Genomic DNA, 23,592 nt, shown 5'->3' on the forward strand with positions numbered 1-23,592 from the left:
TAGGGCTCATGGTCAGATTAACCCACAGGAGCTCCCCCTGTCACACTGAGATGATCCTTACTGAGAAGGAGTAAATTGTCCCTAAATCAGAAGAGGAAGGTGCACAGAAGAAAACTGAAGAAACAAAAACTTACGGCATGGGAATAAATTTAGCATAAAATAAATGTGAATAAAGTAATGTTGATTACCATTAAAAAAAAAAAAGTAGACGGCACACCATCCGTCTGTGCAATTAAAGTCTACGAAACTCTTTAGTTTTTTTTTTTTTTTTTAAACAAAATTGCTTAGATCCTTTACCTTATGAAACCAGCACTGGGATAGCATGCTAAGGGGTGTTGGACAGTTTTGTCCTTCCTCTGCTCCTACAGAATTGACCAGCATGCTGTAAAGTGTAACTTCTAGCACAGGGACTTCCTCAGAAGCACTCTCGGAATGATACTTACTGCGATGTTGTGAGTGTTGGCACTGTTTTCTCCAAGAGCATGGAGAAGCTGATCAATGGAGGAGTATGGGAGCCACACCAGTGGGGCTGTTGCAGACAGTGGAAACTGGAAGGAAATGTTTATTGCTTGAAAACAATGTAAAGTGTACCATTTCTTCGAAGTAGTTGTTTTCATGACTTAACATGAAATGCTTTTTTTTTTTCTCATATATGTTCAAGAACACACACAACTGGATTCCTTGCTTCTCTCTTTTCAACTGGAGAACTTGTCCTTTTTTTTTTTTGGCCAGTCATGGGACTTGAACTCAGGGCCTGGGTACTGTCTCTGAGCTTCTTTTGCTTAAGGCTAGCACTCTACCACTTGAGCCACAGAGCCGTTCTGGCCTTTTCTGTTTATGTGGTACTGAGCAATCAAACCCAGGGCTTCATGCATGCTAGGCAAGCACTCTACCACTAAGCCACATTCCTAGTCTTTGTTAAGTATTTTATTTTAATTTATTTATTTTTGCTGCTAGGCCTGCGGCTGAACTGAGAGTCTAGGCTATGTCCCTGTGCTCACGGCTAGTGCTTTACCACCACGAGTCACAGCTCTACTTCTGGCTTTTTTGGTGGGTTAATTGCAGATGAGTGTTTCCCAGGCTTTTCTGCCCAGGCTGATTTGAGTCATGATCCTCAGATATTAGCCTTCTGAGTAACTAGAATTATAGCCGTGAGGCACATGGCTCCAAATACTTTAATTTTTATGTCACCTATCATCTTAAGAGATAAACAAAATCCTTCCTTAAGCTGACAATGAACAGCACCATTCCACTTTGAAACTTAAAATTTAAACTCAAATTATCTCACAAATAAAAAAGCTGGAGAAGGAAAGCTTAACCCTCAGAAATTCTGAGCACTTTCCTGAGAGTTTAAGAGTTTGACTCTTCTGATCATCTATGTGAGCCTTGGGAACTTAACCTGTCTCCTCATGGGTTAAAAAAATAAAAATTAAAAGGGACTGAAATAGTCCCTTTATAAGGCTGATTAAGAAATTCCTTGTAGAGATTTTAGTAATTTAGCATAATCCTTTCACACACCAAATACTATGTATTGATTTGCTAACTGTGCAATAATAAATAGAGCATATTTAAAAACAAATGAATTAGTTGGGCACCCATGGCTCACTCCTGTAATCCTAGCTACTCAGGAGGCTGAGAACTGAGGACTGTGGTTTGAAGCCAGCCCAAGAAGGAAAATCCCTGAGACTCTTTATCTCTAGTTAACCACCAGAAAACTGGAAGTGGCTCAAAGTGGTAGAGTGCGCTAGCCTTGAGTGAAAGAGCTCAGAGACAGCACCCAGGCCCTCACTCAGTTCAAGATCCATGACTTGACAAAAAAACTAAAACAAAAACAACACACACAAAAACACCAAAACTTTGTGGTAAAGGAGATTGAGCCTTATGTGTGAAAGGCAAGCACTCTACCACTGAGCCACAGCCTCTAATCCTAAATATACATTCTTTTGATAGAGGAAAATGGAATGTAATCCCATTTTATAAACAGAAACCTAGAGAATCCTAGAATGTCAACATTTAGGCATATAACTAACCATAAATAGTGAAGGTTAATATGCTGATATACACTGAATTTACCTTAATATGTCAACAAAGAATGAAAAAAGAAACACCTATATGTATGTACCAACCTCAATTCCAAAGTACTGATGTCCTTTTCCTAACACAGCATCCACATATTCTGAGACTAAATCCACAGCTTCTTCCAAAAGGTCATAGTTCAAGTATAGCCGAAGCAATTCAGCAGCATCAACTCTCTGTAAAAAGTTAGTGATTCAATATACATACTCAACCAGAGGCAATGGTGTAAACCTAGAATCTCAGGCTTTAGGAGACTGTGACATGGAGGATCTTAAATTTAAGGCCTGCTTAGGCTACAGAGTAGAGTTTGTCTCAAAAAAACCTTAAAGTATACATACATTTCATCCTCTCTGGGGACAGACTAAAGGATGATACCTGTCTAAGTTCTTGGCACTTACATTTTTAGTACAACTACACAAGTACTTTTGTTTACTCATCTGTATCTTATGATTGATGTCATAGTTCCAAGAGTCCAATTATCTCCAGGTACATTGTGAGACTATTAAATGGCCTTCTTTCTCTGTTTTGTCATTTAAGAATTGTTTTAATTTGTCAATTTTATTACAGTTTCCACTTAGGAAAATCAACAAATCTTCCCAGAAATGCTGAGTACTAAAGTGACAATATATTCACATTAATTTTAAGAAATATAGAGATAATAAATTAAAAGGAAGTCGCAGGAAACACCAGTTTTACACTTAGAACTTTTATTTAACTCAGGGCGAGAGAATGGCGAATATAGTCTCAGTTTGGAGGCACTCTGTTAATTACAGTAAGTATGCAATCTATGTTCTCTCTTGATTACAATCCACCTTTATCATGTTAACTGTTTTCAACACTTTCTAACTGAAACAAAACACAGATCAACATTTCTACTTTTAACCTTTAGTTTCTCTGACCTTATCCCATGCAAGTTGGTTCAGATACAGTTCTCAAACTTAAGTGGGCATCAGAATCCAAAAAGGAGCTTGTTAAAAAAGAGATTCTTGGTTCCTCACTCCAGTCATTTTCTAAGTTTGAAATGAGAACCAGGAATCCAAATTTTCAAGATGATCACCACCCAAATAATTTTGATGCAGATGATCTGCTACAGTCTAGATGTGGTTTCCCCAAGAGTTCAGGTGCTGGAGACTTAGACCCCAGTGTGGTGATATGGGAGTGTGGGGGATTTTCAAGAGGTTGGGCCTTGTAGGAGTTAGCAGAAGGTCATAAGGTCATGGAGGACACTGCCCCCTAGAGGGATTAAGCCCAACCCCTGAACTTCTTATCTGGAAATGTGATTCTCCTGACCATGATGTAGCTCACCCAAGAGGACCTACATTAGGGGCCAAATCTCTCTAGGGGACCATATGTACTTGGACTTTCAGTTTCCAAAACCATGAGTTAAATGAACCTCCTTCTTTATAAAGTTAACTTGGGCACTGTGCCTTAGCTTTTTTTGCTCAAGGTTAGCACTTTACCACTTGAGCCACAGATCCATTTCTGCCGTTGGTGCTGGCTTTGAATTTTGGTCTTCAGATCTCAGCCTCCTGAGTAGCTAAAATTACAAGTGTGAAGCACCAGTGCCTGGCCCACAGTCCATAATGTTTGACAGTACTGATTCAAATACTGTTGTGTTTGAGATATATATGAAATCTAACCCCAACTGTGAATTTTTGAGCAATAAATAGTACACACTGTATCATGCATATATTTACTAGTTTAAATACAAGTTCACTGTTTATTGAACATACAAATAGGAATTAATCTAATTACTAACCTGTGGGGCTTTAAACACCCCGTACTATGTTTGGAACTTAAGTTAAATTGTTTTTAGTTGTTTTGGCTATAATTGAGAAGCTGCCCAAAGTATATATGGTCCCATAAAATATCATTCCATCTTTTTCTTTTTAATCATTTCATGAAGTTATCAGAATAACTTAAAGTGGGTTCTTAATCTGTAAGTTAAAACACTACATACCTTGTAACTGTTTATAAGCCAATTAGGCAGAGGCACTCCATGGGACAAAAGCTTGTTGATTACACAGTGGTGATAAAGGTTATTCTGGACTTTGTACCTTTCTAGGTAAGTTGACAATAATCGCCAAGCTTCATCTGTAGCACTTAAAAAAAGTAAAACAAATAAGTTTCAGATTCGTCTTATTTTTAATTTATTTTTTAAAATCTGTATCCTGGTTACTGAAAAGCTTTAGGTTCTTTTTTGTCCAGACTGGTCTTCTGAGTTCCCATGATTCTCCAACCCCAGCCCTAAGTATCTATTAATAAGCATGTGCCATCACACCAGCGTGGCCATCTGCTAGTTAATTGGAGATTGTGTCAGGAAGACTTTTCTGTCCCAGCTGGCTTTGAATCTCAACATGCTAGCTCTCGGCCTCTTGAATAGCCAGAATTACACACAAGAGTACCTTGTCTTGATGACTTAATACACTAAATGTTTGAGGAAGGGGATGTAGAGGAGGTATTTCATAGGCAAAGACATCCTGGTTTGAATAATAAAATGTCATGAAGTCAGCCTAATTATAAACTCTCCAACTTCTAAAAACAGCCAAGACCAGGCATGGTGGCCCATACCTGTAATCAATCCTACCATTTACAAGGCTGGAGTAGAAGGATGGAAAGCTTGATGCCAGCGTGGGCTCTATAGTAAAACCCTGTCTCAAAACAAAACAATACAAAACAAAGGAACAAAATCAATGCAACTTAGCCAATAAATAAATAAAAGAAAGGAAGAAAGAAGCACACTGAGTAGTGTAAAAATATTTAATTAAAGAAAGGTCCAGCCAAGTGTTAATGGCTCATGCTTGTAATTCTGGGTACTCAGGAGGCTGAGATCTAAGGATCATGATTCAAAGCCAGCTGGGGCAGGAAAGCCTATAGACTCTTATCTCCATGAAACTACCAAAAATGACAGAAGTGGAGCTGTGGTTCAAGTAGTAGAGTGCTAGCCTTGAGCAAAAGAAGCTCAGGGATAGCATCCAAGGCCCTGAGTTCAGGACAGGACAGAAGGAGGGAGGTAAGGAGAGGGAGAGAGACAGAGACAGAGACAGAGCGAGAGACAGAGCTTTGAGAGACAGGTAAACCCAGCCAGTCCTGGAAGAACTCTAGAGGCATACCTAGATTCCTTAGTAGTGATGACAGAGGAGAGCTGATTGGCTGCGAGCCAGGCCCAGGCTTCTGCTTGAGCAGACTCTCCTCCCAACTGCAATTTGATGCATCTGCAATGAAAATGGTTCCACACCACTCAACTAACTACTGAATGTACTTTTTTCCTCCTAAAACTAGAAAGATAAAAACACTTCTCGACTATTGGATCTTCCTTCTGAAAGCCACACAACTAGATGACTAACAAAGTACCAAGAGACAATTTACTTCCAGGAGAAGATGAAGGGCAAAAAATTTTAAAGATTTAAAAGAACTCAGGGCTTTGTACATGTTAGGTGACTGCACTGTTATGAGCTATACCTCTAGCCCTGTCATACTTTGTTTCTATTTTGTTTTGTTTTTTGCTGGTCCTGGGGCTTGAACTCCGGGCCTGGGCTCTGTTAGTGAGCTTCTTTTGCGCAAGGCTAGTGCTTTGAGCTACACACTACTTCCAGTTTTTTCTGAATAGTTTGACTTTCCCACACGGGCTGGCATCAAACCATGATTCTCAAATCTCAGCCTCCTGAGTAGCTAGGATTATAGGCATGAGCCACCAGCACCAAGCAGTCATAGTTTTTACTCTTAGGATTTCTCAAGAAAACCTATTAGTCAAGAATATAACTTTATATAACTATAAAGTAAAACTATAATCCACTTCTTTTTTTTTTTTTTTGTGCCAGTCATGGAGCTTGAACTCAAGGCCTAAGCACTGTCTCTGGCTTCTTTTTGCTCAAGGCTAGCACTTTACCACGTGAGCCACAGTGCCACTTCTGGCTTTTTCCATATATGTGGTGCTGAGGAATCGAACCCAGGGCTTCATGTATATGAGGCAAGCACTCGACCACTAGGCCATATTCCCAGCCGCCACTTCATTTTTTCAAAAAGTGGTTGCATGATCAAACAAAACACTCCTTTAAATCAAATGGCTTACAGACTAGTGGCTTGTCAGAAGTGCAGCACACTAAACAATAGTGTATCTTGCATCAAAAAGTTAAGAATATTGAAAGGTAACTTTTTACATACTTGAAAGCAAGCCCCTCAAAGACTGGAGTTAAAGGAAGCTTGAAAGTCTGACAGAGTGATATGGCAGTGTCGAAGAGGCCAGCCTGAACCAAGAGAGTAACCATCTCTTCAGCTGATGAACTTCCTGTGGAAACATGGCTAGTTAGTTCACCAAGGGTATATGAACCAGCATTTGCTTTGTTGATGGAGTATCACAGAGTAACAATCTCATGCTTTATGTTCACCATGTCTACTGTCTGACCTGACACTGTGCTACTGGTTAAGAGGTTAAGAGACTTTACCAGTTAAATTCCTACCTGCAATTGCAACTGCTGATGGATCATGCTGTGCCAAAGTGAGGCGAATTCGAGCCAAGGAACATTCTTTCTCCAGATCTTCCAGCTCCAGGATTTCAATTTGCCGATTGGCTAGATGCCAAAGAAAAGTCATTTTATTTTTCAAAATACAAAGGAAGTGTCTATTAGCTCAACCTGTCAATTTCCACTAAACATTAAGTAACATTCAACTTAATTTTCAAACTCATGAAGGGAGACAACAGGGACTCAACAAAAATAAACTTAAAAGAATGCATCAACCTCTCTGCTTCATAAATATAGCTGAGTAGACAAAGCTCTCCAATTAATATTTGTGGTTGAGGAGGTACTTATGCAAGTACTTCATGTGCCACTTGATTTAACCTTAGAACTGTGGAATGACTGTCACTTTGATCAGCAAGAAAGGACACAACCATGGTGAGACACAGAATTAAAATTGGGAGCCTAGCTCTTCATGAAAGGTATCATGCCTCTCAACTATCAAAGGAATCTGATGAAAAATGTCTGCTACAAAGCTGATTTAAATATAACAAGAAAAAGCCAATGGCTCACACCTATAATCAGAGCTACTCAGAAGGTGAGATATGAGGATCATGGTTTGAAGCCAGTCTGGGCAGGAAAGACCCTGAAACTCCTATCTCCAAATAACCAGCAGAAAGCTGCAAGTGGAACTGTAGTTCAAATGGTAGTACATTAATGTTGAGTAGAAAAGTTCAGGGATAGCACCCAAGCCCTGATTGCAAGCCCTAGGACACCCCCCGCCCCCAATAAAACATGCAAAACAATCCTTTTAAAATTTTTTTTCAATTCTCATCCCACCATACAGCATTTCAAAGGGCTACCAAGAAACCTTTAGCATACTAGAATGTTGAAAAAGAAAAAACTAAAAAGAAGAAATTGTACTATGTAACCACTATGTATAATATTTTCATTATATAACAAAATTCAATAATGTTGCAATGTAACTGTCTTTTATATCTAATATAACATAACTTCATCTACATTTCTACTGTAATAGAATGTCACTACTATCTAGCAAAACTACAGTGCCACCAACTCACTTGGGGCAGCTGTGGATTCTCCATCGTGATTCCTCTTAGGGGATGTTCCAGGACGATCATACTGAAAACAGAATAAGTGACTTAACTGTTAACTGTGATTTAGATCCTTTATGCTTAAATTGTTCTAGAAGTTATTCCAATGGTTACAGCATCTTACAGAGGCACTGTAACTATCAGAGAAAGAGATGAAGTTGTGTGCCAGTAGCTCACTTGTTTATAACACGTTAGCCATTCCATGGACATGGATTTGATGTACATATAAATCGCATGACCTTTTCCTTGGTTTCAGAGTTATATTCCCTACTGATAGTAACTCTAAGCAACAGCTTAGTAAATATACAAACTATTTAACACAAGGAGCCGGGCGAATATGAGCCATCAGTAGGACAGAAAGAAAACGAAACAAAGTTTGTATCCTTCCAACAATAACTATAGACTGAATTAACAGATAAGTGAGAATAAAAGCAGCTACCATTTATTAAACACTGTCACTGTGCTAAACAATGTATTCAAATTACCTCTCACACACAAAAACAATCCTTCATAAAGCAGATACTATCATCTCTGTTTTATACAAGAGGATAACTGAACAGCAAGTTTAAGGAATTTACCTAACTCCAAAACCACTCTGCAATAATTCTTCCTGCAAAAATGATTAATTCGGGAATTAAAGGGATAGTAATCTAATACAGACTAATTGGTGCAAAGAGAGAAGTTTAGAAGCATCTCAGTAGAGGGGATGGCGATTTAGCTCAGTGAAAGATGGCTTGCCTAACAAGTGCAACACCCACAGTTAGGTGCTCAGCACCTAACAAAACAAAACAAACTAACAAAACCTAAGCAGAAAATATAAATTAAAAGAAATAAAGATGGGTGCTCTAAAATGAGGTAAGTTTTGAAAGGAGAAAAATCAAAGGAATGAAATGGCTCTAAATTTTAAAATGGTAAGTAAGCTTGCATACCACTGCTCCCGATGCTGGCTGTACAATCCATGCATATTCTGGGCGAATGAGCCGTAAGCAATTAATAGCAGCCAAGTAGCAGTTGCCTTGCTTCTCTAGTCCTCGAAGAGTTCGAACCTCTCTGCCAAGACGCATTCCATATTCATACATCACTGTGCCAGCTAGGAGGAAAAACATTAATCAAGACAAAAATGTGTTTCTTTAGATATACACATGGAATTTATTATACCAACCAAATATTACTATTTAAAATAGTTTCCCTTAACCCTCCTCCCACCGACAGTCATGTGGAGAAAACTAGAACCAGTATTATGACAGTAGCATAAAGAAAAAACATATCATTTAAATATTGAATACTAAATTAACTTGATAATTGAATCCAAGATACAGAAAAGAATATCCTTACAAGAGACATCGGGAGTATTTTATGTGCTAAGTCATGGTAAATGTAACTTCCTCTGAACAGAATTGGCAAGAATAGGTAGTAAATAAATAGGGTGAAAATTAGTTATAATAAGGAAGGCAGGAGTAAGAGAGATAGGAAATGACATAGCAAAATTAGTACTTGGTATAGCAACTCTGAACCAGTGATAGGTGAAAGTTGTCTTTAATGAAAAATCTGAACTTTCCTTCCTTACAGAATGAAAATACATTCAGAATGCATCTCCTTAGACATCACCTGAAAATGCAGAAGAGCAAGCATGTATCTTCTAGGCTAACATGTAATCATTAGAGGGGTGAAGCTAATCCTGTACTTAAAATTTACACAAATCCCCCACACAAATTGTATTGAGAAATATGATTAAACTAATAAGTTTTTCTTTAACAGAAAGTGCTGGTCAACTGCTCACCTTTTCGGTAATTATGGCGATAGATATGGAAGGCATAGAGAAGTTCGTAGTAATTGTGCGTCATAAGATCCACAGCTCTAGCACGTGACTCAATTATCCCCACAACCTAATGGAGGAGACAGCAATCAGAGACTGAAGTCAGCAGCAATCATGGCAACCACCAGTTATTTCTAGATAACAATGGACAAATAAAATTACCTCATTATGCAGATTCACATAGGGAAACTCTACAAGATCCTGTAGCTGTGAACGTTCACAAAGAATTACCACCAGCTGCCGTAAACAGTCTAACTGCCTGGAAGGGAAGAGAGGGAGATGAGGACGAATTGTCTTAGTGAATTAAACGGGGCTGGTAAATTGCCGTCTCTAGAAACACTGTAAGATTACCTGCTGGAATCAGGAATCTGGGTTAAGGCCTCGTATGCTTTGCTATTGTGACCCAAATCCAAATGATGTTTGAAAATACATGTCCTTAAAGTAGCCTAAATTTGGATGAAATATCAAAAAGGAACAAGAGATATTAAAATAGCACATCCACAACGGACCTAGGGAAAACAACCAGATTATAGCTATTCTTACCTGGCTTTTCCAGTCATCACCTGCTTCAGTTATTGCTGACGTAGCCAACTGTATAACCAATTCAGGCAAGCCAACAACATCGAGTAGACGTAAAACCTGAAGGGAAATAATTTCCACTAAAATCAACATGGCAATATCATTACCAATTTACTTCTGGTTCTAGGTTGATTAGAAAGATAATCAGATAAAATCAAGATGACATCGAGGGCTGAGGTTACGTATATAAGCTCATGCCTGTGAATTCTCCTAGCTACCAAGAAAGCATAAACTGGCCAGCAGAGACCCAAAACAAGGAATAAAAAGAGCAGTCAGGCACTGGTGGGAGGCTGAGATCTGAGGACTGTGGTTCAAAGCCAGCCTGAGCAGTAAAGTCCATGGGACTCATATCTCCAATTAATCACTGGAAAACCAGAAGTGGAGCCATGGCTCAAAATGGTAGAGCCCTAGCCTTGAGTAAAATAGCTCAAGGATAGCACCCTAGCCCTGAGTTCAAGCCCCATAACTGAAAAAAAGAAAAAAGGGCATATCTCAACAAATATGTATGTGGTGAGTGGTTCATTCCTGTAATTTCAACTACTCAAGAAGCCACAGGTAGGATTGTAGTCTGAGACTTCATGAGGGGGGGGGGAGCAAAAAAGGGCCAGTGGTTCAAGTGGTAAGACACCTGTAAGAAGTGTGAGGCCCCAAGTGGTTCAAGTGGTAAGACACGGTAAGAAGTGTGAGGCCCCAAGTTCACATCCCAGTATGACCAAAAAAAAAAGATAAAATTAAAAGTTCTGGGAAAGACATTGGGATGTAGGCCAGTGGTAGAGTACTAGCCTACTCTGTGTGAGACCCTGAGAACCATGGGAGCAGGGTGGATGTAGAACACTGACAACATGGCAGGTTTATTTGGTTAGCACAGAAGACTTCTCAAGCTTGCTGAACTATTGGAATTAATGGCTATCTAGTTACAGATAAATTTTTTTTTGCTGGTAGTAAGTTGGAACTGAGCAGGTGAAGTTTAAAGGAGAATAGGGCTTTTTTTTTTTTTTTAATGTTGTTAAAGGCAGTCTTGAGAGTGTCTTGCTCCTCCCTCAGCATCTGCAGTACTGGGAACATAAGCATGTGCTGGGATGCCCAACTTTGTCCTTTCCCTTTGACAGGGTCACAAAGTAATGAAATAGTCCCCAAAGATAAGATGTGTCCATGTCCTCGCTTAAAAATGCATTCAATAAGCTTGGAGCATACATAAAAAGACCTCTTTGATTATTAACAGTCTACTGTGTTCTGTGACTACCTTTGTATTCTGGAGGTATTAACTATATTTACCCTCACAGCAATTTAAATAAGACTTCTTTACAGACCATGAGGTACATATAGAGTAACAAAGTTACAGTAGTGACTGGGAACTCAAGTCTTGGGACGTAAATCTTTACATCTGGGCTCCAGCCTAGACATTCCTGGCCTATTCTGTTGATAATGAAGCATCACTGGGAAGTGACTTATATTCAAACACAAAATCCATTTACGTTTCATATGTAATCTGAAGATAATTTTATAATGGTTTTTAGTGTGTTTCTTGATTAGAGCTCCTCACATGAGCTCAGGTATAGAATCATGGTACTCAAAATGTTTCAAATTTTGGAGCATTTCAGATTTCTACATTAGGAATGCTCAGCCTATAATAAAAGTATATTACTTCTTTCATTAAGAAATACTTGCTAGGGGGCTGGGAATATGGCCTAGTGGCAAGAGTGCTTGCCTCGTATACATGAGGCCCTGGGTTCGATTCCTCAGCACCACTTATACAGAAAATGGCCAGAAGTGGCGCTGTGGCTCAAGTGGCAGAGTGCTAGCCTTGAGCAAAAAAGAAGCCAGGGACAGTCAGTGCTCAGGCCCTGAGTTCACGGCCTAGGACTGGCCCAAAAAAAAAAAAGAAATACTTGCTAGATGTCAGTGGCACATGCCTATAATCCTAACCACACAAGAGGCTGAGATCTGAGGTTCAAAGTCAGCCTGGATAGCAAAGATTGTAAAATTCATTTTCAATAAACCAGCAAAATGCTAGACTGAAATAGTAGGTAAGAGTGTGGACTCACGTGAGGAGCTGCAGTCAAATAGACTGCTGACAGGCACTGGTGGCTCACACCTGTAACTGCAGCTACTCAGGAGGCTAAGATCTAAGGATCATGGCTTCAAGCTAGCCCAGGCAGGAAAGTTCATGAAATGGAACAGTGGTTCAAGTGGTACAGAGCCAACTTTGAAGGAAAAAACTAAGGGACAGTGCCTAGGCTCCAAATTCAATCTTCAGTACTGGCATACAAACAACAACAATCAAAAACTGAGATGGGGTATGACTATATTGCCCAGGCTGATGCCAAAAGCGTAGTCTCAAGTGATCCTCCAGCCTCAGTGCTGGAACTACAGGCACACACCACCACCACCACTCCTGGCATTTGGAGTAAATTTTTAAAAGCCTTTTTTTTGTGCTAGTCCTGAGGCTTGAATTCAGGGCCTGAACACTGTCCCTGACCTTTTTGTTCAAGGTTAGAAGTCTACCACAACTGGAGCCACACAGCACCACTTTCTAGCCCTTTCTGTTTATATGATGCTGAGGAATTGAACCTAGGGCATTATGCATGCTAAGCAAGCATTTTACCACTATGCCACATTCCTAGTCCTAAAAGCCAGATTTTAAACGTGAGGGTCATTAAAATGAAACAATACAACTGTTGCCAAGGGAAAACAATGGATGCTAGCCTGGGCTACATAGTTGAGTTTGAAGCTAGCTGTGGCTACATAAGATGGCTCTGTCTTAACAAAACAGAATAGAGATTGACAATGACCACAGGTAAAAGGCCAAGTGAGAGGCCAGAATCAACCTAATTAAAGCATTCTAATTGGTATCTTTTGCAGGTGAGAGCTGGGACTCTTTGATGTCTCCAGAGAAATTTAGTTTAGGTTTTTGTTGTGGGAAGTAGAACTGACTCCATCTTGACTAAAACATGGTAGGAAATGTTGGGAGGAGTAGAGCTGACTATCTTGATTAAGAAAACATGGTAACAATCGTTAAAATGAAGTTAAATATTAAGTCAACCTGACCCCCAAATTCTGCTTCTGTAAATGGCTTAACTTGTTTGTTGCTTGCTTACCCCCTGTGTCAACCCCCTACATTTGTACGCTTTTACCTTGATAAACCCCAGCTCGAGGATGGTTGGGGGTCGCAGTTTCAGCTCCCGAGTCTGTGCTGCTTCCCTGACCAGTCAGTTTGGTTTTTGCTTCCCCAATAAAACCATCTTTTTGCTTGAGACTGTCTCTGAGTGGTGGACTCTTGAAGGGACGTGGAATCTCCTCCCTTGAATCCCCTAACAGTTTTTACTTGGGAAGAACTTATTAAATTGTAGTAGTTTTTTCAAAAATACTAAAAAAAAAACAAAGCCAGGTGCCAGTGGTTCATACCTGTAATCCTAGCTACTCAGGAGGCTGAGATCTGAGGATCACGGTTCAAAGGCAGCCTAGGCAGAAAAGTCTGTGAGACTCTTATCTCCAATAAACTACCCAGAAAAAGCTGGAAGTGGCACTGTGGCTCAAGCGGTAGAGCACTAGCCTTGAGCACAAAGAGGCTCAAGAATAGCACTCAGGCACAGAGTTCAAGCCCAGGGACTGGCAAAAACAAAAACAAAAGCATTGTTTCAGATGCACAGGGTGATTTAAGAAGGGCCAAACCACAACATTTTACCTTATCATAATACTGTAGTCTGGGGGAAGACACAATCTCCCCATCCTCTGAACGGATCAAGCGATCTAAGAATTCCTCTTTGCCTACTTCAGATGCTGCCTGGCAGAAACATTCCAGAGCCTGCAGAAGTTAAAAAATACCAGGTGATTTACAACAGACTATTTCAATTCCATGGTGCGAGGTCCAGGTGCTAAGGAAAACCAAAATGAAAACAAAATTATTTAAGACAGTCTACTATAATCACATTTGCACATTCACACAAACACACAATTTTTGTTACATCTAAACTCTGATGTATTATTTAGGATTTTTACTTTTTTTCGGGTTTTATTTAAATGTGATTAAAAAAACAAACGATGGGGGCTGGGGATATGGCCTAGTGGCAAGAGTGCCTGCCTCAGATACACGAGGCCCTAGGTTCGATTCCCCAGCACCACATATACAGAAAACGGCCAGAAGCGGCGCTGTGGCTCAAGTGGCAGAGTGCTAGCCTTGAGCGGGAAGAAGCCAGGGACAGTGCTCAGGCCCTGAGTCCAAGGCCCAGGACTGGCAAAAAAAAAAAAAAAAAAAAAAAAAAAAACAAACGATGGGGGCTGGGGATATGGCCTAGTGGCAAGAGTGCTTGCCTCGTATACATGAGGCCCTGGGTTCAATTCCCCAGCACCACATATACAGAAAATGGCTCAAGCGGCAGAGGGCTAGCCTTGAGCAAAAGGAGGCCAGGGCAGTGCTCAGACCCTGAGTTCAAGCCCCAGGACTGGCCAACTAAAAAAAAAAAAAAAAAAAAAAAACAAACGATGGCTGGGAATATGGACTAGTGGTAGAGTGCTTGCCTCGCATATATGAAGCCAGAAGTGGTGATGTGGCTCAAGTGTTAGAGTGTTAGCCTTGAACAAAAAGAAGCCAGGAACAGTGCACAGGCCCTGAGTTCAAGCCCCAGGACTGGCAAAAAAAACCCACAACAAAACAAAACACCAAATGAACATTCCAAGTACAGTGATTTATGTTATGCCAGGAATTCTAACTACTTGGGAGGCAGAAGCAGGCTGGCTGCAAGTACAAGGTCACCTGGGGCAACTTAGCAAGACCCTACCACAAACTAAAATTTTTTAAAAGATGGTGAATATGCAGTTCAAAGGTATAGTGCTTGCAGAGCATGTACAAGGCCCTGTATTCAATTCTCAGTGCTGGAAAAAAAGGGTAAACTTCAATAAGAACATAACAAAAGAACTGTAGAAGCATGTTACATCGAATTTGGAGTGGCATCTGACAGTCCTCTGTGAAAGTTCTTGAGCTTTTCTTTACATTTGAAAATGTATAAAATAAAATATTAGGAAAAAGAAAAACTGAAATCTGCATAAACCAAAAAGATATAATGGAAAACAATGACTAAAAAATGCAGTTTATAAAATGCATCCTCACAAACACATGCTTGGCACACATGCTTGGCACAGAAGGGTTTTAACATCTTATCTTCCTATGCTATAATTAAACATTAAGTACAAAAAAACCAGATTGTCCTGACATGTAAATTACACCCTTTACTGGCCATCATAATTTTTTTTTCTTGTATTCAGGGGGCCTGGGACTGGTCCCTGAGCTTTTTCACTCAAGGCTAGTGCTCTACCACTTTAAGCCACAGGTTCATTTCTGTGTTTCTGGTGGTTAACTGGAGATGAGTCTTAAGGACTTTCCTGTCTGGGCTGGTTTTGAACTGCAATCCTCAGATCTCAGCCTCCTGAGTAGCTAGGATTACACGCATGAGCCACCAGCACCTGGCCATACAATGCTTTTTATCCTCCACAAGATTCTGCCTCCACTCCCTGCAACTTAGTTAAGGGATGTGAAGTGTCCTTGATGCACTAACATTTATTCACCAGCCAATGCACATTACCTTCTGTCCTTCTCCTGTAACTAGGTAACACCGGCCCAGCATAAATCGACAGGAGCCAACGTTGACTTGACACCAGGGGTGTAGCAGTTGAATATAATCCTTAAAAGCATAAAAGGCACGTTCTGGTTAGAAAACAGGCTTAAACAACAACAACAATAACAACAAAAATAATATGTTGCATAATGTTAATTCATTTCCAATTAATCACCAAAAAACCAAAAGTAAAGCTGTGGCTCAAGTGGCAGAGTGCCCACCTTGATTAAAACAGTAAGAAACAGTGCTTAGGCCCTGAGTACAAATCCCAGGGCTGACTCAAAAAATAATAATAAAGAATAAATAAAAGAATGATTATACTTGAAATGTTCAACATAACTCACCTGCAACTGTACATACTGGCAATTTCCCATCAAGCACTCTAGGAAGAGACAACCAGGATTGCTAGGCCATCTAAGTCACTTGATAAGGAGAATCATTAAAATTTTTTTGTGTAGCTTGTGTGTGTGTGTGTATTATTGAGGGACAAACTCAGAACAGTCCATGAGGGGCTGGGAATATGTCCTAGCGGTAAAGTGCTCGCCTCGTATACATGAAGCCCTTAGTTTGATTCCTCAGCACCACATATATAGAAAAGGCCAGAGGTGGCACTGTGGCTCAAATGGCAGAGTGCTAGCCTTGAGCAAAAAGAAGCCAGGGACAGTGCTCAGGCCCTGAGTTCAAGCCCCAGGACTGGCAAAACAAAACAAAAAACCCCAAAACTTCAGAACAGTCCATGAAACAGTTTCAAAAAAGAAATAAATGGCTGAGCACAGGTGGCTCACACCTATAATACTATCTACTCAGGAGGTTGAAATCCGAGGATCTTGGTTCAAAACCAACCCGGGAAGGAAAGTCCATGAGACTCTTTTTTGTCCTGGGGCTTGGACTCAGGGGCTGAGCACTGTCCCTGGCTTCTTTCTGCTCAAGGCTAGCACTCTACCACTTGAGCCACAGCACCACTTCCAGCCTTTTCTATATATGTGGTGCTGAGGAATTGAACCCAGGGCTTCATATATACCAGGCGAGCACTTTACCACTGGGCCATATTCCCAGCCCCTTTGAGACTCTTATCTCCAATTAACCACCAAAAAAAGCCAGACATACAGCATGGCTCAAATGGTAGAGGTCTAGCCTTAAGTAAAATAGCACCCTGGCCCTGAGGTCAAGCTCCAGGATTGATGCACACAAAAAGAGGTGAAGGGTAGGTAGGGATGTGGCTCAAGTAGGGAACTTGTCTAGCACACGCGAGTCCCTGGGCTCTACCATCACTAGGGTTACAAAAATAAACAACAAAAAACATTCTCCACTACAAAAAAAAAAAAAAGAACATGTTTTTTAACAAAAAGTACAAGAAATGTATCCAATGCCTAATGTATGAAACTGTAACCTCTCTGTACATCACTTTGACATTAAGAAAAAAAAAAGAACATGTTTTTTCCACATCACTATATAACTTCAACACTAGACAAATCCAGTGAAAAGGCCATATAGCCATTTAACAGTTACTTTAGCCAATAACAAAATGAATATAAATGATAGTCATCCCGTAAGATTATATGGCTTAGTTTGGTCTTGGTGTAATTACATGCTACATTTGTATAATAATGAAATCACCTCATAACATTCCTGAGGATATATAGTTATTATTAAGTAATGCATAATTGCACAACACTAGCCTTGTCACTCAAACTTAGAACTCAATTAATGATTGCATAAGGCATAGATTTCATGGTCATTTCTATTTCCAATGGTACACTGTAGATAAATATTGCTGCCGCCAGTGGATACACAGCATCCAACACAATGCCCAGTGTACAGAGTCACTCAGTAAAGGTTTGTTGAGTGAGTATCTTACATCCAAAAATTGTAGCTGCTCAGGAGGCTGAGATCTGAAGATGGCAGTTTGAAGCCAGCCAAGGCAGGAAAGTCCGCTATATTCTTACATTTAATTAAACACCAAAAACCCAGAAGTGGAGAAATTGCTCAAGTGGTAGAGTACCAGCGTGAGTGAAAATGTTAAACGAGAGCCTCAAAGGCACTGAGTTCAAGCCCCTGTACCGGTACACATGTGTACACACAGTATTATCATCTATTGTTAAGGGGTAGGCACTCACATGCTTTATCTTCATTTCCTGGTTAGGGGTTTAGTTAAGTGTCTAGCATAAATGATCTCTCTGGGTTTGGTCCTTAGCATTGAAGAAGAAAAAAAAAACCCAACAAACAATAAAAACACTTTGCTACACTAGCAGAATAAAAGCCTCAAGAGACAATAAGACAGAAGTATGCTTGTAGTAACTTTTAAATAAAAGGATACAAAAGTTGCAGTAAGTAATTGGTAATTGCAGAAATCATCTCAGGCCAATTCAATCCAGTTTGGCTCAGAGGTGCCTTTGGTTGAAAGAAGAGATGAGCTATAATGTGTTTTCTTGCAACTTCTTGGAAGAATAACTCCAAAATTGTCTGAGGGCTAGAAACTTAATGGAAAAGTTACAATCACAAGCTTGTGATGGTAATATTAACTTTTAATTCAGATTTCAGATTGTCTGTTTTATTTAATTCATTTTATGCTAATAGTAAAGAACACGGATCACTTTAAAACACAATGCATCATGCCTATAATCAGTAGCAATAAAAATAGTAAAATGGGAAATACAGTACAAATGCACTGAAAAAACTACTATGCCAACATTGTAAGTCATTCTTTTCACAGATCTGACCCTACTTAAATGCCTTCTTTAGGGACTCTACAATAAAACAGCTAGTCCCCCAAATCCTAGTTAGACATAATACAAAATAAGTTCTCTATAAAATAGGTTTCAACTGTAAGAAGGTTCTTTTACAAAAACTCTGTTCTTGGTAAATCACTTTGTTGAGTTCATCACTACTAGAGCATCAAAAGTTGATGGAAAAATAGCTATGTTAAAAAAACCAAAAAACTCAGTGAGAGCTGAGCACCAGTGGCTCATGTATGTAATTGTAGCTACTTAGGAGGCAGAGACCTGAGAATCAAGGTTCAAAGCCAGCCTGGACAGGAAAGTACATGAGACTCCAATTAGCCAGAAGTGGAGCTATGACGCAGGGATAGACCACTAGCCTTGAGCAAAAAAAAAGCTCAGGGATAGGACCCAGGTTCTGAGGTGAAGCTCCATTATTTGCACGAAAAAACCAAGTCAAAACAAACACTTCAATAAAGGTAACTTAAATGATAGACTCTTAGGACATTTATCCTCAGAGGTCCTAAATTCCTTTCAAAAAGCTTTCATTCATGACATATATGTGGGAAACATCCTTAATTTATGCTTGATGTGGTAGCATATCCTCAAAGTCCCACTGTCAATCACAGTTGGCCCATGACTACCTCAAGTGAAAGCCAAGAGCAAGGCCACCATTTCCATAAGAAGTGTGGCAAAAATACTTAAATAAATGTAGAACGAACCCCCAAATCAAAAGTTCACTCCTGAGGCTAGGAATGTGGTTTTGTAGTAGAGTGCTTGCTAGCAAGGTTTGATTCCTTGGTACCACATAAACAAAAAATAAATAAATAAAATTAAGGGGACAAACAACAAAAAAAGATTTCTTACCTAACTTATTTGCCATTAAAGCACCGGAGTCTGTTAGTTCCAGTACTGATAAATGTTGGAGATTTGACTCTCTGTGAGAAAAGGAGAAAAGAGCTTAATACTCTCCAACGTTAAATAAGCATTATGCCCACAAGTTATCTTTTTTTTTTTTTTGCTAAGAACACTACCAATTTAGCTATCAAACTATACCTAAAAGCGCCAAAGAACACAAAGAAAAAACTGGGAAACAACAGGATTTAGATTTGTAGCCTATCCTATCACTTAGTGACGGTTTCTTTTTTTTTTTTTTTGCCAGTCCTGGGCCTTGGACTCAGGGCCTGAGCACTGTCCCTGGCTTCCTTTTGTTCAAGGCTAGCACTCTGCCACTTGAGCCACAGCGCCACTTCTGGCCGTTTTCTGTATATGTGGTGCTGGGGAATCGAACCCAGGGCCTCATGTATACGAGGCAAGCTCTCTTGCCACTAGGCCATATCCCCAGCCCTTAGTGACGTTCTCTTATGCCTGCAAACCTAGCTACTCAGGAGGCTCAAATATGGAGGATCACAGTTCAAAATCAACTCAGGAAGAAAGTCTGTGAGACTCCATCTCAACCAATCAATGGCTGGGGCAAGGTGGTACAGATCTGTAATCTTGTTATGGGGAAATCACACTACCTGGGCACAGTAGCTCAGGCCAGTCATCTCCAGTGACATGAAGGAAGTACAAGTAGGAGGATCACAGCCTGAGCCAGTGCCCAGGGCATAAAGCAAGACTGTATCTCAAAAAAACAAAAAAAATGTAAAAAAGGCATTAAAAAAAAAGGCAAAATATGATGTACGTAAGAGAGCCTGCCTAGTATGCATGAGGCCCTGAGTTCAATTGCCTGTACTGTCAAAAACAAGACAAAACAACAACAACAAAAACAGGAAAGAATAATGAAGAAAAGATTAAAAGAATTCATGGCTTACAATGTAATTTTTCTAGCATTCAGGTGGCTGATGTGGGAGGATCGTGAGTTCAAAGCCTCCGCTACACAATAAAAGTATGTATCAGAAGCAGAGCTGTGGCAGGGCCACACTAGCTCAACAGCTGCGTACACACAATTATATAAGATGAGGCTAAGCAAAATGAACTCCAGGAGATGGAAACAGGAAGATTTCATTGTTGTTGTTATCTTTAATGTACAAATATTAGGACAGTGAAACTCACAGTGTATCAACTGGAACATCCGTTGCTAGGGACTGACTAGCCCATTTAATGAGATGATAAGATAAGAGCAGGGGAGCTGTTCGATGCAGCAGGTCTTGTTGAGCTTGAAAGAGCTGACCAGCTCCTAGAATTGCCTATATATGACAGGTTAGAAGGCAAACAATTCAAATCGTAATGGTGATACTTGAGGTTCAAAGAGAGTTTCCAAGGGCACAAAATTATCAAAGTACCACACATATTACATTTTGGGGTAGCAACTGGCAAAACCTACCCCCCAACATTAAGAGCCACAAAATTAACAAACAACACAAAACCACCCTCTAATTAATGGAAGTGATGTAAAAAGAAACTTTATTGATCTGTGGGCCAGCTGCTTGGGAGCTAGAGGCAGGAAGATTTCAAGTTTCAAGTCAGTCTGGGGAAAGGTAGTAGGGAGACTTTATCTCAAAAACAAAATACAAACAAAAGAACTGGGCGTAGCTTATATGGTACAGTGTTTGCCTAGCATGTGCCAAGTCTTGGGTTCAATCCTCAACATTGGGGAAAAAAGGTATTTGCATAGAACACAATTAACTACTAAAATGTAAAAAGTGGTATTTGGGTTACAGATTAATTCTTATGCTTCCATATTTTTTGGTTCTACAATGAAACTTTATTCACATCTACCATGTTTAAGGGCTAACCCAAGTGACAACCTCTCAGTTTCTGTTTCTCTTTGGTGGTCATGGATTATCTTTCTAAAAGCTTTTTCTTATTTAGGCCTGAAATTCTACTATTGTATTTATGAAATTCTGATCTAAATATATAAATACCTACAGAAACCTTAGAGGACTATTGGCTCTTTGCACATTGGCATGAATTGGTTTTATCAGACTGCTTCTGTGCCAGGCTTGAATGAGATGCATGAGCTAGGAACAAATGGGGTGTGGGCAGAAAGAAAAGTTTTAGCATAAAACATTCAGGATTTGGAATGATAAGGACAGTTCAATAATAAGATAGTCAGGTGGTCTGAGGAAAACAAGAGAAAAGGAAACACAGAATGGAGTTGGGAGGACCAGAGACAAACTCCTAACATCAAATTTATGCTCAGGTAAGCTTTATCCTATAGAAAGAGAAAACTTCTAGTCCAGCACCAGTGGCTCTTCAGAGTAACATATCTCTGAGTCCCTGTGTAGATCTACACCAGATTTCAGATTTTACCAGTTTTTCCTCAGAGAAGTACTTACTGCATCTCCTATCCTCATTAACAGCTGCTGTAAGATCAGGAGGTCTCGACAGATCAGGAAGCGGGTACTGGCAATTTTATACACGCCTTTGCAGACAATGTGCCCTGCTGTGTTACTACCATAGAGCTGGGAAAGATTCATACGAACATTCAAAGGCTGGGCTGTAACAAGAAAAAGGAAAAGGAAAACAAAGTCAGAATTAAATACATCACTGTCTTTTCTGTCAAGAAACACATTTATTGTTTTGTCATTTACCTGGGTTGAATCCCTTTTCCATTTCTGCTTCCGTTTCATAATCCATTTCTCGTATAAGAAGTCCAATGGCATGGACTGGGTTCCGAATCTCTTGTAGTTTACTACAGATATCTTCCATCACATTTTCTCTATAAGCACAATTAGAAAACTGATCACCACTGGTAATAGATGAAGTAGGCTCTCTGTAGCTAACTGTTCAATGTTCTAGGGAATAGGAAAACCAGCCCCATCATGAAAGATGGAGATAATCATTCTGAGATACAAGACACTTTCACTCCACAGAACAAATTCCTTCTTACTTCTTTAGAAATAAGACAAAATGAACATACCCATATTTTTCAGGATATACATTTTAGTTAAGAAAGTAATAGCTGTATGGTTTTATGAATCTGTTTTCAGACCTGAAGTAATGTACTATTTAAAAGCTGAATCAGGTGGGAAGGATGTAGCGTAGCAGTAAACAGCATGCAGGAGGCTTTAGGTTCAATCACTAGTACCACAAGAAGAGCTGAGATACTCAAAATGAAGGAAAATTACTTTAACTACTGCTTTATACATACTCTAACATATATTAAAAACCAGCTGAATTTCCATTAGGAAATGTACTTTACCCTAAATTCTCCTTACACATCAATAGTGATCAGATCTTCCAAAATCCGTTCTGCAGACTTTTCTGGAGATTGTAGGTTATAACAACTCGCTTCCATCAGAGCTGACATATCCATAGTTACTGATTCTTTAATCAGTCGGAGACATTTTATAAGACACATGACGTCCCGAGCAACATCCACATCTAAGAGAAAATTAACATTCGAGTCTTAAGCCAATGAAGATCTATTAGTATCATATTAAAATAAATATGAATGATTAGATATGGGGGTCTCTGAGATGCTAGGTCTCTTCAGTTTTCCTTAAAATATTTTTAATAATGTAAACTGATAAGACAGATCACAATGGCAATAAAAAACTTTGTATTCATCTAAAATAAAGCATATTGCTCATGGAGGAAGGGGACTAACCATACATGTAACATTATTATTACCATCAGAAATGCTTGTCTCATCCTCAGTCAGAAGATTCTCATCAGGTAGGAGATATAAATGATCCACTAAGGAGGAGGGCACCAGGAAAGACAGGTACCCCTGGAATACAAATCCTTCAGTTATATATTTTCAATGAAAATTTAAATGTATAAAGTAATAGTTCATAATATATTACATGGGACAACAATCATGTAATTTTATCCATCAACTTAAGCTGAAAGGGGTTGGATATATAAACATACTCTTGTATTCCTAGCTACTCAGGAGGCTGCGATATAAGGATCATGGTTTGAAGCCAGCCTGGGCAGGGAAATCTGTAAGACTCTTACTTCCAATTTACCACATAAAAAGCTTGAAGTGGTATTGTGGCTCAACTAGTAGAGCACTAGTCTGGATCAAAAAGAAGCTCAGCACCCAGGCTGAGAGCTCCAGTCCCAGGAATGGCAAAATAATAAAAATTAAAAATTAAAAATAAATAAATAAATAAATAAATAAAAAGGAGAGACAGAGAAACAGAGGACTTGTGAATATATTCTTGAGGAAAAACCAGATGAACTCAAGTTGAGAGACAGTGTAAAACAGGTACAGTCTTCAAAATGTCATCATGGAAAATAAAGTAAGGGTGATAACTATTTGAGATT

General features: G+C 39.5%; 1 protein-coding gene across 2 annotated transcripts in view; it reads right to left on the reverse strand.

Moving 5' to 3' along the window:
• Nucleotides 1-23,592, reverse strand: part of Nup160 (nucleoporin 160) — a 50,609-nt gene that overhangs the window by 2,068 nt on the left and 24,949 nt on the right. For both annotated transcript variants that reach the window (XM_048361563.1, XM_048361564.1), the window contains 22 exons: nt 22,951-23,050; nt 22,536-22,701; nt 21,909-22,036; nt 21,654-21,814; nt 20,428-20,561; nt 19,240-19,310; nt 17,973-18,132; nt 16,000-16,069; nt 15,623-15,721; nt 13,729-13,848; nt 10,008-10,103; nt 9,816-9,910; nt 9,627-9,723; nt 9,429-9,534; nt 8,578-8,738; nt 7,616-7,676; nt 6,537-6,647; nt 6,241-6,364; nt 5,190-5,291; nt 4,037-4,178; nt 2,127-2,252; nt 444-548 (listed from right to left, as the gene is read on the reverse strand). In XM_048361563.1, coding sequence (XP_048217520.1) covers nt 444-548; nt 2,127-2,252; nt 4,037-4,178; nt 5,190-5,291; nt 6,241-6,364; nt 6,537-6,647; nt 7,616-7,676; nt 8,578-8,738; nt 9,429-9,534; nt 9,627-9,723; nt 9,816-9,910; nt 10,008-10,103; nt 13,729-13,848; nt 15,623-15,721; nt 16,000-16,069; nt 17,973-18,132; nt 19,240-19,310; nt 20,428-20,561; nt 21,654-21,814; nt 21,909-22,036; nt 22,536-22,701; nt 22,951-23,050 — 2,535 coding nt within the window. The remainder of the gene's footprint in view (nt 1-443; nt 549-2,126; nt 2,253-4,036; nt 4,179-5,189; nt 5,292-6,240; nt 6,365-6,536; nt 6,648-7,615; nt 7,677-8,577; nt 8,739-9,428; nt 9,535-9,626; nt 9,724-9,815; nt 9,911-10,007; nt 10,104-13,728; nt 13,849-15,622; nt 15,722-15,999; nt 16,070-17,972; nt 18,133-19,239; nt 19,311-20,427; nt 20,562-21,653; nt 21,815-21,908; nt 22,037-22,535; nt 22,702-22,950; nt 23,051-23,592) is intronic.

This window comes from Perognathus longimembris, chromosome 13 (genome assembly GCF_023159225.1).
Source record: "Perognathus longimembris pacificus isolate PPM17 chromosome 13, ASM2315922v1, whole genome shotgun sequence".
In the NCBI taxonomy this organism is placed as follows: domain Eukaryota; kingdom Metazoa; phylum Chordata; class Mammalia; order Rodentia; family Heteromyidae; genus Perognathus; species Perognathus longimembris.